The following is a 15,812-nucleotide window of genomic DNA, read 5'->3' on the forward strand; positions in this document are numbered from 1 at the left end:
TCACCCTCATGCCATCCATACCTGCATCCCTTTCTTTTTTCAGTGGAACATAAAAAGGAAACATTTTTAAAATCCCCCTGTGGGGAAAATCAAGTTTTTAATGTTGTTTATATGTCTATGTGGTGTTTTTAATATGCTTTAAGACAAACCATGTGCAAATTCATAAGTCAACACCATTGCTGAGTATTTTCTCTTTAAAACTGCAGCGATCTAAAGACAGTTTCAAAAACGCAGTTTTAAATCACTGGTGTTTGTGACATCACAAACTACCTTGTAACCAATCTTGCAACATGCCGGTGGGCTTTAGCATATCATTAACTGACAGCGCAAGGGAGTCTCAAAGGTTGTCCCGGTATATTTTTCTGTTGATATAAAAAATCGGGTAGATATAGCAATATAGCGGGTGTATTACGATGTTATGATGAACTATATGCCTTTTTTCACTGATGTTCTAAGTTGTTCAAAGCGTTTCTATGGATATTGATTTTTAGAAGGGAGTCGTGAATGTGTGAACATGGTTTGTGTAACATTAGCAACACATTATTAGCTGTTTGATAACGTAGTCAAGCAAAAGGCTAATCATATTAATTACTGTTATGTGTCCAACGTTGTAAAAAGTGATACCTTTGTGCAGCGTTTACCTGAGTAAGTTGACCGAGTGGATCTCTGAGCTTGTGCGAGTGAATGGAGGCGGGGCTAATTATCATATTCGTAGATCCGCGTATAATAAATGAGGTAAGAGTGTAGAGTTACATTCAAGCTATTTTAAGGCATTAAGAATTTTTTTTCACAGGAAAAAACTTTTAAATATGTAATTTTGGTGATCAAAGATTAGTTTTGAGGGATAAAAGTATTGACTACAGGGGGACTTTAAAAAGTCCCATGTCTTTTCAGTACAATGAAAGTGGATGGGGACTGATGCTGTCAACCTGCAAAAAGAACAAAAAAAATAAAAATCAAAAAAGGTTGTATTCTTCTGATATAGTCTTCTTAAGGTATATGATAGCTTTGCCTGTGCAAATGACTGAAAATTATGTCATTACTGATAGAAAACCTTGCCTTGAAGCTGTAGTCCCTATTTACTTTCATTATATGGAAAAGGGCAGCTTGAACATTCTGCTGTAAAATCTCCTTTTGTGTTCCACAGAAGAAGAAAATTATTTTTTTTTCTTCTTTCTTTTTTTTTTTTTTTGTCCCTTTAAATGAATTCTTATTGACTTGTCCTCCTTTTTAAGGAAACCCATAACATTCACATAAACTGTATGTTAAGAGCTATTTGCTCTGTTTTGAGACTGTAACATCAGAATGTTTTTTTTTGTGGTGTTCGTCCCATGAAGCAATGCAATTCATCAAGATCATTCCACGTGGGCCCATAGATACGCCGTCAAACAAACAATCAGCAGCTCTTTGTATCTGCGCTTGTGTGAAACCCGACCCAGCGGCGCATCATGTGCAGCCAGGCGCCTGCTTGCTTTACAGTCATGTGGCGATAGAAGGTCTATCAGCAGACAGATGTATCCTGATGGTGTAAAGCCACACTTGCCGTTTGTTGAGGGTAGCGATCGCCCCTGGGTCGGCATCCTGTAGCTGCATCTTAATCTTAACCATATAAGAGAAGCCACAAAGCTGGCTGCAAATCAGTAACAAAGGGTAACTTATCCCGATGTTTTTTGTTTTGAGCATGTAAATCCTTGAACGATCCTCCTTCAGCAATGAGAGAGGCTCTCCTAATAATATCCCACCATAGACGGCATCTTTCAGGGTTGTGCTGCATTAATTCCTCATCTATTTCCAGTGCATTGCAGGCCTACAAAGATGAGCTTGGATACAAAACTATATACACGATTATACATACTCATTTTGATGGTTTTGGTGTCATTTTGGTGTCACTTTTTGTTCTTGATCCGGGAAAAGTTAACAAATCAGGCTAATGAAAGAGCCATATATCAGACCCGCATTAACCTGGGTAGCAAATGCAGGTTTCATGGAGGAGCGAGGTATAAGATGCCGCACGGGGCTGCAGGTGATGCTATTACAAGCATGTCTGTAGCAGTGAATTAGCCCAATAAACCCTGCAGTCCAAGCACCCGGACAGGGGCAGGATCCGGTTTCTGGCTGGGGGTCGCTCTTGTTAAGATGAGAGGCTGTCAACATGTGAGAGTCGTGTGTTGTTGCATATTTCGGGTGCTGGCATCAAGGAAGTTATGCTAGCAATGTGACATCTTGTGTGACCGCCGTTCTCATGTAAAACGAAGCTTGTGGGACGTGTGTTCCTTCGTGGAAATGTGAGCAAACAGGGTCACGGATCTGCTTTTGTCCTGCAGTACAATGTCACATAATCAACAACCAGCCAGGGTCAAAGTTAATTAACACTCATTATCACTCGTTCAAAATACGCTTGTGTGTTAGGCAATCACAGTGCAATACTGATTATAGGAGGAAATAACTAAACCTTACTTGGAAAAGCACCAATGATACCATTGTATCACTTTTACTTTTTTTTTTTTTTTTTTTTCCTTCCCGGGCAAGATATAAACTATTGGTCAAAAGTTTGGAATCTGTAAGATTTTTAATGTTTTTAAAAGAGGTTTCATCTGCTCACCAAGGCTGCATTTATTTAATTAAAAATACAGTAAAAACAGTAACATATTATTGCAATTTAAAATAACTGTTTTCTGTTTGAATATATTTTATAAAGTAATTTATTCCTGTGATGCAAAACTAAATTTTCAGCATCATTACTCCAGTCTTCAGTGTCACATGATCCTTCAGAAATCATTCTAATATGCTGATTAGCTGCTCAAGAAATATTTATGATTATTATCAAAGTTGAAAACAGTTGTGTACTTTTTTTTTTCAGGATTCCTTGATGAATAGAAAGTTCAAAAGAACAGCATTTATCTGAAATACAAAGCTTTTGTAACATTATACACTACCGTTCAAAAGTTTGGGGTCAGTAAGAATTTTTATTTTTATTTTTTTGAAAAGAAATTAATACTTTTATTCAGCAAGCATGCATTAAATTGATCAAAAGTGACAGTAAAGACATTTATAATGTTACAAAAGATTATATTTCAAATAAATGCTGTTCTTTTGAACTTTCTATTCATCAAAGAATCCTGAAAAAAAAATAATGTACACAAATATTTTGTACAATTGTACACAATAAATGTTTCTTGAGCAGCAGATCAGCATATTAGAATGATTTCTGAAGGATCATGTGACACTGAAGACTGGAGTAATGATGCTGAAAATTCAGCTTTGATCACAGGAATAAATTACTTTATAAAATATATTCAAACAGAAAACAGTTATTTTAAATTGTAATAATATTTCACAATATTACTGTTTTTACTGTATTTTTAATTAAATAAATGCAGCCTTGTTGAGCAGACGAAACTTATTTTAAAAACATTAAAAATCTTACCGATTCCAAACTTTTGACCGGTAGTGTATGTTAACATGCTTTTATTTTATTTTATTTTATTTTATTTTATTTTATTTTATTTTATTTTATTTTATTTTATTTTATTTTATTTTATTTTATTTTATTTTATTTTATTTTATTTTATTTTATTTTATTTTATTTTATTTTATTTTATTTTATTTTATTTTATTTTATTTTATTTTATTTTATTTTATTTTATTTTATTTTATTTTATACTTGGTATATTGGCCAAAGAGACATTATAAATGGAATAGAGTTACATATAGGAATTAGCTTTTCACTTTTGTCAGTAAGAATGTAACCTGATATTTGGTTTGGGTTAAAATTTTAAGAATCTCCCATTGAAAAAACATTTTGGTTGATAACTGATCTAAATATTGGGGAGAAAACCCTTGTGTTTTTTGTCTTTCACCATCCTAATTGAAATCAATGGATTCACATTTCATTGAGCTAAAATATAAGTAAAACCCATAACCAGCACTTCAAAATTTCAGTCAGTGATCTTCAATATGAGACAGGTGCATCTCATTGTTAAATTATTCAGAGTGTCAGGCCTTGAAAGCCCAGTGGAGGTGCCGATTGAGCGCCATTCGGATAAACGAGAATTCCAGTGTTTTAATTGTGAAACGAGGGCCGGCCCACTGGGCCTTCATGTCCATTCCGTTCCTCTCCAGCATGCAACATGAAACGAGTCCTAGGCCACCTTTAAGTGGTTTCCACGGAAACCGCCCATCCCCTGGAGAGGTTTGCATAATTAAATTAAGGCTCTTTTGTGTGTCAATTAATTAAAAGCAGGGACAGGTCTTTAAGGCTCTGCACTCATCAGAATCGCAGGTCGCGATGGATGGATTCAGAATGTTTTCACAACCGTCGCACCTCAATAAATTACCCACCCATCACACTTTATTTGCGCTCTTTGTGGGGGGAAAAATATTGACGAAAGCTTTGAATGATGAAGAAGAATGGGACAGCCTTTAAAGACACGGTGAGGTGCTTCACATGAGTACTTGAGTACCCGAATGGCCTGAACGTCTCCTGTAATTGTTGTCACCAAGACTTTTGAGGATGTGCCTTAACACACAAAAATGGCTCTCTGCTGTTTACCTGTTATTCTGTTGGCGAGTTGAGTGATCTAAAGATGCACACACGCCACGAGCGGGAGATAGGCAGGTGCGTGTCCGGATGTCACATGGAGAGAGTGACTGTGCCCCTGTCTGTCAGCAGCTGGTCATCTCCTGTCCACATCCCTGAAATGGCCACTGACAGCTGCCGTGCCGTTTATGGCGGGCTCACAGCGGCCCGCTCCACTAGCAGTGCTTTTAAAGTGACAGCGCAGGTTATCTGACTGCTTTATTGAAGAGGTTGTGTTTGTGCTAAAATGATGTGCGGAAAGTTAATGTTGTCTTTTTTCTTGTGTCCTCTTTTTCATCAGGCGTTCGACTGGACCGTGTGCGCGGTGGAAGACAGAAGTACAAACGCAGGATAGATGCAGAAAACAGCCCCTATTTGAACCCTCAACTGGCTCTGCCGCCCAAAAAGCCATGTAAGAGCTACATTGTGTTCATCAGACGTCTCCACATTTATAAAGAGATTTTTTTTCTTCTTATATTTACTTTAAGAAGAGATTTTTGTTCGCGCACACATACAAACACTTATTTAAGCTATACTAAGTGCTAATTTATGGGATAGCTGACCAAAAAATTAAAATTGTCATTTTTTATATATATATATATATATATATGAGAGAGAGAGAGAGAGAGAGATGTTCCATTTGAGTGAACATCTAATCGATTAATAGCGATTAATCGATTTGACAGCCCTAATATATATACTTTAGAACAACATAATTATAAGTAAATAATGATTTTTTTTTTTTTTTTCCCCATACAGTGAAAGACAATGAGGTCCAGTGTTGTTTTGGACACCATTAACTTTCATTATATGGACAAAAACAGATATTCTTCATATTTAAAAGAATTTTAAATATTGAAAGGCTTAGTAAACATTTTTGGGTGAACTATCTCTTTCAGTTTACAATTTTTTGCATCTGTCACAACTGAAAAAAGATGAAATACAGATTTTTTCGCTAATATCTCAATGTCACCTTACAGCGGTGTGCCTTATTTCCAATGCACTAGGAAATTGGACACAAAACAAGAAAGACAGAGATGTAGTATATGACAGAGCCAATCGACAAAGATGTTTGTGCTTGTGTGTGTGTTAGGGGAGAGCGAGTGAGCACGAGAGGGAGAGAGAGGCCTAATCCGGATTAAATCCAATCTGGCAAAGACATCAAACCCACAATACCGGAGCTTCCGCGCTGTCAGACTGCTCTGCAAAGAGACAGCACGGCAGCGCTTAACAGATTTGTCCCTAAAGCCTTTTTACTTAATGGTAGCATATTCTCCTGGAATACAATATGCTTTTATGCATGATAGCAGTGGAAATAATCTTAATTATTACAGTGGTAGAAATCATTTTAGGAATACGGCGCTCTGAATAACCTTCTGCCTAATCCTGCTGATCCCTCCTTCCAGGTTCAGGCTTATTTCCAGCCACCCAGAGCAACTTATTTTAAAGCTTATTCTCTATGTCCAGCTCCCATCCACTTTCATTACTTCATTTTTTCCCCCCTTGCTATTGTATGCTAGATGGGGACTTTGTTCAGAGACAGTATAATAGGGAGGAGACGGACCACTCATAGAAAAATGAACAGGATGAAGCACTCAGTATGGCATGCTTCCCGCTTTTCAGTTAAAAGAGCCATTTTTAATTCCAGTTTGTTTAATCTAGAATGAATCTTTTTGGAGCTAAATAAGCTGCATTTATGCTACCATTGTTATCATAATTTATTGCTCATTTGAAATATGTTTTATTTGGTTTTTACCCATTATCTACACAGAAAATAGCTGTCTGGGTTCCAAGTTTCGAGGTTTAAGACTGGCCTTTGCTTAGGTCTGAATTAAATTATGGATTCAAATATCTTTTTTCTAACATAAATCCCCACTGATGGCTTTTTATCAGCTGGTAATCCAGAAGACGTCCACCCTTGCATGGGCATAGAGACAAATGTTTAGGTTTTGTAAGGTGTCTTCGTATTTTAGTGCAATGTCCCATTAATAGAGGCTTTTATCAGTGTGTCTCTGAGCTCTCTCTATCTATTCTCTCTTTCATTTCTATCTCTTTCTCTATTTTCACAAACAGAGAGGAATAGCCATGGTCCCAGCCTACCTGATTGATTATTTGCACATAACAAAGGCATGGGGTTTGGAAATTGGGTTGCATTGATTCTAATTAGGGAAACATTAAATAAGATTTACCTAGAGATAGCACTTACAGGCTCCCCCACTCCCTGGAGTAGCAGGGCTGGGCTGATTGATCCATTTCTTCCCCTCCTCCAACACACACACACACCTCAGAAGTTAATGCTTTTTAATTTAGTGATCTGTTTTGTCCTCGGACCTCAAACACAGATGCACTGGGCTCAAAGTGATTCATCTGGGCCTTGCAAACACACAGATATACACACAGAGATTGCAGTGCTGTATTTGGCTTCTGACTGCCTATCATATTGCATTGACATAGATGATTAAACAGCAAATGAATTTCATTTAACTGTAAGGGTGTCGCTAATTACCTATTCCAATCTCCCTCACTGCCACAATCCGATCTGAAATGTGTGTCCTTTCTCTCATTAGATTGACAGAATACCCCCGAACACAAATCTTTATATGCACAATTCAGTGTAATTCACAATGAGACTCAAATGGATTTGAATAAAAAAATTTAAAATAAAAATCTGGTTTTCTACAGCAGTGGTTCTCAACCGGCTAGTCATGACCCCAAATTTATTTTATTTTATTTTATTTTATTTTATTTTATTTTATTTTATTTTATTTTATTTTATTTTATTTTATTTTATTTTATTTTATTTTATTTTATTTTATTTTTTTGTGGTGTACTGCATTGCACTACAATACATTGCAAAAGGTTTATTATTTTATTTTCTTATTATTTATTTATTTTATTTTATTTTATTTTATTTATTTTTATTTTATTTTTATTTTGTAGTGCACTGCATTGTGCTACAATGCATTGCAAAAGGTTTATTTTATTTTATTATTTTATTTATTTTATAGAGCACTGCATTGCGCTATAATGCATTGCAAAAGGTTTATTAAACTTATATTTATATATATATATATATATATATATATATATTTTAACTTGTATTACCAACTATTCAAACTATTTTATTTTAGTATAATTTCATTTGGCCAACACGATAAACCCTCATTGTTAAAAATCACACATTGTAAATATTTTTATATAATATAAATATATATATTTTTATATATTTATATAATATACATAAATATAAACTATTTTAATGTGCAAAAAAATGGGTTTTGAGGCAAAACCGGTTAAGAACTGCTGCTCTACACCATCAAACTCTCTCCTAACCTATGAACAAGAAACCAAAAAAGCTTTTATTTTGCATTACAAATGACACCAGGCATTCATTCGTAGACCAAAAACAGCTTTTCCAGTGCCACAAACATCATCTTTCCGCCCAAAGAAAACAACTCTGCCAATATTTCATGTTATCTGATTGCTTTCTTTGCTACTGAACCAAACACTATATGACCTTGCTGGTATAATCCCAATCTGTTTCTTTGTTCTCCCCTCGGTGTTCAAATACAGTCCCCTTTGGCTGCCTTGCAGATAACAAGATTGTGTCTCACTTGCTGGTGGCGGAGCCTGAGAAGATCTACGCCATGCCTGACCCCACAGTGCCCGACAGCGACATCAAAGCCCTGACCACGCTCTGCGACCTGGCAGACAGGGAACTGGTGGTCAACATTGGCTGGGCCAAGCATATCCCAGGTAGGACATTAGCAGAGATACAGAGTATATGCAACTACAGGTAAACTCTCAGTGTGAACCGTGGATTGGATGTTCTGGCATAAACCAGTTATTTTATACAAGTTTGAAAATATTTAAAAGGTTACATGGGATATTAAATATCTAATGAAAATGTTAGATATTTAAAAAAAAAAAAAAAAAAGAAACTCCTAATGCAGTGGGGTCCAGAAGTCTAAAAATGTTTCTATTAATTCCAAAATAAATAAAAATGCTTCTATTCCTTTTTTCCATTACAAATGATATTATCAGCATTACAGTGAGTGAACAAGTTAACTAAAATATGAAAATGAATTTCTGAATTAATTAGTATTTGTTTGCCATCCAAGTTATCTGGCATGATTTGAGAATGATCCAAAGAGCATCTTGTGATTCTTGGAAGCAAGAAAATCAAATTATCAGGGTCCCAAATGTTCTTATTTATTTTATTGTTCTTATATCGTTCTTTTATTTTTTGAGATGTTCTTATTTATAGAGATCTTAAACACATCAAATATTTATTAATTTATTTATTATCGTATTTTTTCTTTGTTTTACATTTTTCTGCATCCTAAAACCTTTTATTTATTTTCAGATTTAAATTATATTTAAACCTAAAAATAAACCAATGTAGTCTCAGAATTTTTTTATTCCACTGTATGTGCAAAAACTGAAAAAAAAAAACAACAAAAAAAACAACAACTGTAAAGCATGTTTGAGTAATTGCTGTTTTCAGCAAGAGCAAAACACTATGCTGAAACAAACAAAGCTGTGCCTTGTCAATCAAGGACATTTGCCATCACCCAGGCCACCAGTGACACAGTCCTTAGGTCAGCATTTTTCCTTCTGTGACAGCAGACAAGGATCAATCTGTTTAGTTTTAGCTTAATTCCTTCCTCAATCTAGCACGATATCCATAGGAGTGGAGAGAAAGCATTTTCGCCTGCCGTTTCAGCCAATCAGCAGCCTTGTTGAAAGGATTCCTGACATTAGCCATGAACGATAATGGCATGACTGACCGTGATTGAGACAAGTGTCCTCCCCTCCTCTCTCTCTACTGCTGCTTATTGCCCATCTCCACAAGACAGAATGAGGAGTTTCCAGTAATCTGCTTAACAAAGCCCTTCTTTTGCATTTAATCTGAGACTGCCCTGGTCACAGAGAGTGGCGGCCCACTTCAGCCCTCACTGTTTGAAAAGAGCTTCCCATAGGTGACTGACTGTAGAGCGAGAGAAAAAATGAGGTGAAGAGAAAGAAAGCTCTGAAATCAGACAATAGTAGGAGACTTAACTTAGAAAGAAAGGAGGAAGAGACTGAGTGGTAGTTTCATGGCATGTCTTTTATGAGATATGTTCAACCACTTTTACTAACAAAAGAATCCATCCTTTTAACCAAAACATGATAACACCTTGATTTGCTGCACAGGAAGTTGTGTTGTAGTTCCCTTGTGCTGTAGATATGACTGTGCTAATACTGGCCCAGGGCAATAGTGCCACACAAAGCCATAAAATGGGCTTAAAGCTCATCAGAGTGCCAATTTCCTGCCAGGCACGAGATGCAAGATTGGGAGGTTATTTCTGCTGCTCCATGCCAGATTGACCTAGACTTGCCCTGTGGATTTAATGGGATTTTCCCTGTGTGCAGGAAGCCATACAGCTTCTGGAATGTGGCACGTTTATGTATATATAGTGTAGTATAGCAGTATAGTATGACACTATGCTTTTTTTTTTTTTTTTTTTTTTTTTTGATTCAGTAAGGATGAATTAAATTGATCAAAAGTGAGAGTAAAACATTTATTATGTTACAAATTATTTCTATTTCAAATTAATTTTGTACCTTTATACTTTCTATTCATCATAGAATACTGAAAAAAAATATCACGGTTTCCACAAAGATGTTTAGCAGCAGCACAACTGTTTCCAACATTGATAATAAGTTTCTTGAGCACCAAATCAGCATGTTAGAATGATTTCTAAAGGACTTTCACAATATTATATTATATTATATATATATATTATATGTTTATAGTGGCTATTATTCATGCTCAATAACTTCGTCAAGCCAGTAACTTTTAACTTTTATGTTTTATAATAATCAGTATAGGAATAAGTTTATCCAGACACCTTTTATTAAAAAAATGTTTCAAAATACAGTTTTGTACAAAGAATTAATGGCTTGTACATTTTCTCAGTTCACTCGTCATTGGCAGATGCGGAAACGGAACAAAAATAAGTGTTTTTTTAGCACAGTGCAACATATCATACACTTAGAGTAACAGAATGTATACATTTTTCAGGCTAAGAAGTGTCTTTATGTCTCAGGCTGTATGTGAACTTCTGCCACTCTGTGTGTATGCATTTGCACATTCATGGCTTTTTTTCTGCATAGTGTCCGTATGTATTAGCTCTCTTCATAGACCGCATCTGTTCAGAAAGCAAACAGAGGAGTCTCTCGATTGGCAGTGTACATTTGGCGTCAGAGTTCACATTCTATGAACGATTGCTCAGCAGAAGGGAGATGATTGTATGATTAGACCTCGGCAGGCAATTCTGTGTCTGTTTGAAGAGGAAGGAGCCCCCTCATCTCCGGAGCAGGTATTCCTGCAGCTTCTCATCTCCTCCTGCTCCTCGCGCTCCGATTGCCACTGTATCCTGATGAAAATTTCCAAAGAAAAGTGCGAGATACAGTATAAAGTTCCCTTCTTACTCATGACATATTTTTTTCCTTAAAATTAATTTTTTTCTTTAACCTCACACAATCAGACAGACACTCAGTGCAGGTGACGGGCATGCTCTGTAAACAGCCTCCTGTTAACCTCCCCTAACCCTCCGCCACGTCTCCATGTGCGCATTCCTCTCTTTTCCGACTAGTTTATCTGTACGGTTTCTATGGTACAGTAATTTTTTTTAATCAAATTGATGAAGGCCTCCATTCTCCCCGAGAGCCCAAACCAATTTATGGCTCATGATACGGCGGCTATGTTGCTAACAGACGTAACAAACTGTCAGCCTCTCGCACAGAAGCTAATTTGAAGTCATTAGGTGTGCAGCGTACGGGCAACAATTTGTTACGGTGGTTAGGAGCGCCGCTGACATTTCTGAGCGCCTTCGCTTACGATCTGTCCTAGGCGAGGAGCAGGCAAATTGTAAACTAATTTAAACATCACTCAGTATTACTGGAGCTGCCGCTGCGGAGAGCTGGCGGATAATGAAGCAGTCTGTGTTTTGCGGAATAGAGTTAAAGATGCCTCGACGGCAGCTCCCTCCGCTGGCGGCGCAGACACGGCCGCTCCTTTCTGATTGCTTTTTTAATGCGCAGAGGCTTCGCCCCTTCTCCCTCCTCTGATCATTTACATGCTCGTATAGGCCGTGAAAACATTCGATATGGTTTACAAACTCTCTGCGAGAGAGGGTGTCTGAACAAAACCCTGGCGTCACCCGTTCCTGTAAGCCTGGCATTATGGAAGACGGAAGGATTTGGAAATGTGATATTAACTCAATACGAGGGCGGAAAAAGGCAGAAAATGACATAATGTGGATTAGGGTGAGGAATCTCATTTGCGAGATTAAAACATTCAGGCTCTAATTTTATTTTAGCATTTAAGCTGCACGTGGGGAGAGGAAAGAGCAAACGTTTGTAGCTTAAAAATCCGGGAGCGGGAACATTTTTTTTTTTTTACTTTTATCTGTAAATAGAATTAGTGTCCCCTCAAATCCGGGTGAAAGGAATAAAAAAAAAAATTGTGTTCAATCTGCATATGGGGAGAGGAAAGAGCAAACATTTGAAGCGGAAGATGGTGGAAACCAAAAACCTGTACTTTTATCTGTAAATAGAATTAGAGTCCCCTCACGCTGACCGGGTAGAATCAAAATAAATGAAAACGTGCTGTCATACGCTTGTGACATGCCTTATCGGAACACAGCGGCACACAATGGAGGGCGGTCGCACTTGACTTGACGAGCGAGCTACAAGAATGGCCGGTGAACGGACCGTCGCTGGCTTTTTAGCATGACAGGACCCTCGCTATTACAGGCCCTTTATGCAGGCTGAAATTGCTCGGGCTTCTCCCATTCTTGGTCCTATCTCAGGGACTTTCTCTCTTTCTTTATTTCCCTTTCAATTTTCACTGGCACGCGGATAAGCGTGTGCTAACACAATATGATTGAGCTGTAAAATGGAACCCTGTCGACTCTAATCTCTTTTATGTAGATACCGAGGTACTGCCACACTCCACTTCATTCCTCTGCCTCCCCCACCTCCATCTTTTTTCCCTCTCTTGCTTTCTACACCTTCCTGTCCCTCTCTCTCCCTCAGCCTGGCCTTTCTCTCGCTCCCTCAATTGTCAGGGCCAGTGCTTTCGTAATGGGTTCAGGAGAAGGAGACAGTCATGGAAGCCCGACTCCTACTCAAATATCGCAGCGAGGTTTCTCTGGGTATATTAAAATGATTATGTGTTTGCTGGACAGACATGCCGTGGGATTAGCATATTCGCATGGAAACCTCGTTAGGGAAAAAAACAGGAGGTGCTTACTCGGTGCAATCTGCAGATGTGATTGAGGTGTCATCATTATTGGTTGACCTGTGTATACGGGGCTTAGTGGCCTGTTCTGGATACAAACAATAGCAATTAAAGTTACCCTGGTATAGTGTGCGCAACTGCCCCAAGGCTGCAGCCATGAACGCAACATGTATGCGTGTGTGTTTTTATGCTTTATTTATTTCATTCTGGCCCTGTCTCAGGCACTGGGCGGATGGTGAGATGTCTTAATCAGGAGCTGAGCGAGGGATTTATCTAAAGCATAGGTTTGCTTTCTCCATGAGCCCTTTCCCAGCCTCTAATCTTCAGGATGGAAAAACACACTGGAGATAGAGGTCTTACAATCACTCTTGGCGTTGTAATACAGTGCTGAAATAATGCACATTTCACACTAGTGTTTGCTATATGTGAGTGTGTATATATGTTATTATACATACATACAAATATATATATATATATATATATATATATACATATATACGTGTATATATATATATATATATATATATATATATATATATATACACACACACTGTAAAAAATGATCATGATTTTAACGGTAAAAGACTGTAAAAATGCTACAGTGAAAAACAGTTAATTGGTTTACAGAAACTTTCCGTACTATATACGGTGAATAACTGTAATAGATCTAATGGTACATTTAATGTAATTTTACAGTAAAATACCATTCAATTTACAGTTTTTGGAAGTGAAAAATAACAAGTCATTGTATAATTTACAGTGAAAAACTGAAAAATTTACATTCCCACAATTCCCTGCGTGACACTTCACATTTGATGTATTTTTGTTTTGTTAAATAACTGTTTCTTCTTAGTTTTTCTTATTTTTTTCTAATCAGTTATGTCTATTAGGGTTTTATGTTACATCTGATGTTGTTAAATTAATGTTTTTTGCATTTTTTAAATTTCATGCGTGTTACCATGATGGTGTTCAGTGTTTGTGTGAATGACACAGTGTGCACCTTCTATATATTAGTATTGTCCTTCTCAGCTTGTGGAAAAGCTGCTTGTGATGAGCTTTGATTCATCATGTGACTCTCATCACCACTGTGTTTGGTGGTTGTCAGTGTATTACAAAGGTAGAAAACAGATATTAGTACTTCAATTCAATAGGTTGGTAAATTAACATTATATCAGTTAATAAAATATGTTTTTTACCGTAAATTTAATGGTTTTTTTTTTTACAGTGTGTAAAATAAACAGTTATTAACCGTAATTATAATAATATAATAATTAAACCTTTAAATTATACGGTTTTGAACTGTAAAATAGACAGTAAACTGAATAAAAAGTGCTGTCCCATAAAATCTACAACGTTGCTACTTAATTTTTTTTCGGTAAAGTACTGGCAACCACAGCTGCCGTTTTTTTTACCGTAAATTTTACGGGAATTTTTTTTATAATATATATAAAAATAGTATAATTTTTTAAATAATATTTTTATACATATAATATATAAATATTATATACATATTATATAGTTTTAATATATGTATATTTATTGTATATTTTATTGTGTTATTTATTTTTTTAAATATTTAATGTCATGGTTTAATGCTTTTTAAATATTTTTAAATGAAATAAACATTTAAAAAAACTGTAAATATGCAAGTACACGTTGTCGAATGAATAACCTATAAATAAATACTTCTTTTGGGGAAAAAAGTTTTTAAAATCATGTACATGGACATATGTTAATAACAGTCATATTGGTGATCAAATAAAAGCTTTTTTGGATACTTTTTTTTTTTTTTTTAACCTTATTAGGGCCACCCATTTTTACAATGTGCTACAAAGTTCATTATAACTCCTTATTTTGGCCAACAAAACAACAACAACAAAAATCACTGAGTGCACGTTTAAGTAGCCAAAACATTGTTTTATATGACAGAAAATAAAGACTGACAGTTCATTGAGTCATATGTTAATTCAGTGACCAATTCAGTGAGTTCATTTTCAGAGGGTTTGTCAGACAGATCCAAACAGATAACTTTACAATGAATCTATAAAAGAACCGACTCATAAGAGTCATTTGTTAATGATTTAGACTACACTAGTCATGCTCTGTGTCTTTATTTTAGTGCAACCTGTGAGGATGCAATAGAAAGTCATGTTGATTTGACATAATTTCACAGTACATTGTCTGCTTATCTCATCACATTAAATTCATACTGCTAGCTCAGAAGTTCTTTCATGAAAACACAGAGTCATGGCTCCAATTGCCTTTTTTCTCAGTTTAGTCCCTCCCTCTTTCTCACTCCAGTCTCATTTTGTCTGAACGTGCTTGCTAGTTTTGTCTCATTAGCTCCATCAACCCACTGGAGGAAGAGCTAATCATATGTAAACATAATTATCTGCAAACTGGAGTAAGCCCTCTTATTCCTCCTTGCTGATGCTTGCGTGCCTGCCAGTGCTTTCCCAGATGTGATTTTTGGGACCCTCCTCCTCTTCTCTGCCCTGGATGAGAGGAGAAAACCCATTCGTGATACCCCCACCCCCACCTGATATCCCCACTCCAACCAATCTCTAAATGAGGCCTTGTCTGTCACCACCCTCAGCCTGACACACTGCAAATATTGATTAATAGATGCCCTAAGCTCCTTTTAGCAAATCAAATTTTCACTTTTAGCAGGGGTTTCACTCCTGATACATTCAGCAAAGTGAGACACACTAAATTAAGTCTGACACTCAGAGAAAAAGGCTGTACAGACAGAGCAAAGATAGGAGAAATGTGTGTCAGAGAGATGTGCGTTTTATATTGGTGTGTTAACATAGTTCAAAGGTCATGATCACATAAGCTCTCTTCAATCGCATGTCTCGTTATTACTTTGAATTGATATAAATCTGTAAATTGGTCATTATAGACAAAGCAGGATGGTAGTTGGTGGTGAAATGAGCAGTTGTC

General features: G+C 36.5%; 1 protein-coding gene across 6 annotated transcripts in view; it reads left to right on the top strand.

Annotated features, from left to right (window-relative positions):
* Positions 1-15,812, top strand: part of esrrga (estrogen-related receptor gamma a) — a 180,580-nt gene that overhangs the window by 142,774 nt on the left and 21,994 nt on the right. For 5 of the 6 annotated variants that reach the window (XM_051868895.1, XM_051868897.1, XM_051868896.1 and 2 more), the window contains 2 exons: positions 4,881-4,991; positions 8,153-8,335. In XM_051868895.1, coding sequence (XP_051724855.1) covers positions 4,881-4,991; positions 8,153-8,335 — 294 coding nt within the window. The remainder of the gene's footprint in view (positions 1-4,880; positions 4,992-8,152; positions 8,336-15,812) is intronic. The other variant, XM_051868893.1, reaches the window with a different exon arrangement.

The sequence above is a fragment of the Ctenopharyngodon idella genome, chromosome 17 (assembly GCF_019924925.1).
Source record: "Ctenopharyngodon idella isolate HZGC_01 chromosome 17, HZGC01, whole genome shotgun sequence".
NCBI classification, from domain to species: Eukaryota; Metazoa; Chordata; class Actinopteri; order Cypriniformes; family Xenocyprididae; genus Ctenopharyngodon; species Ctenopharyngodon idella.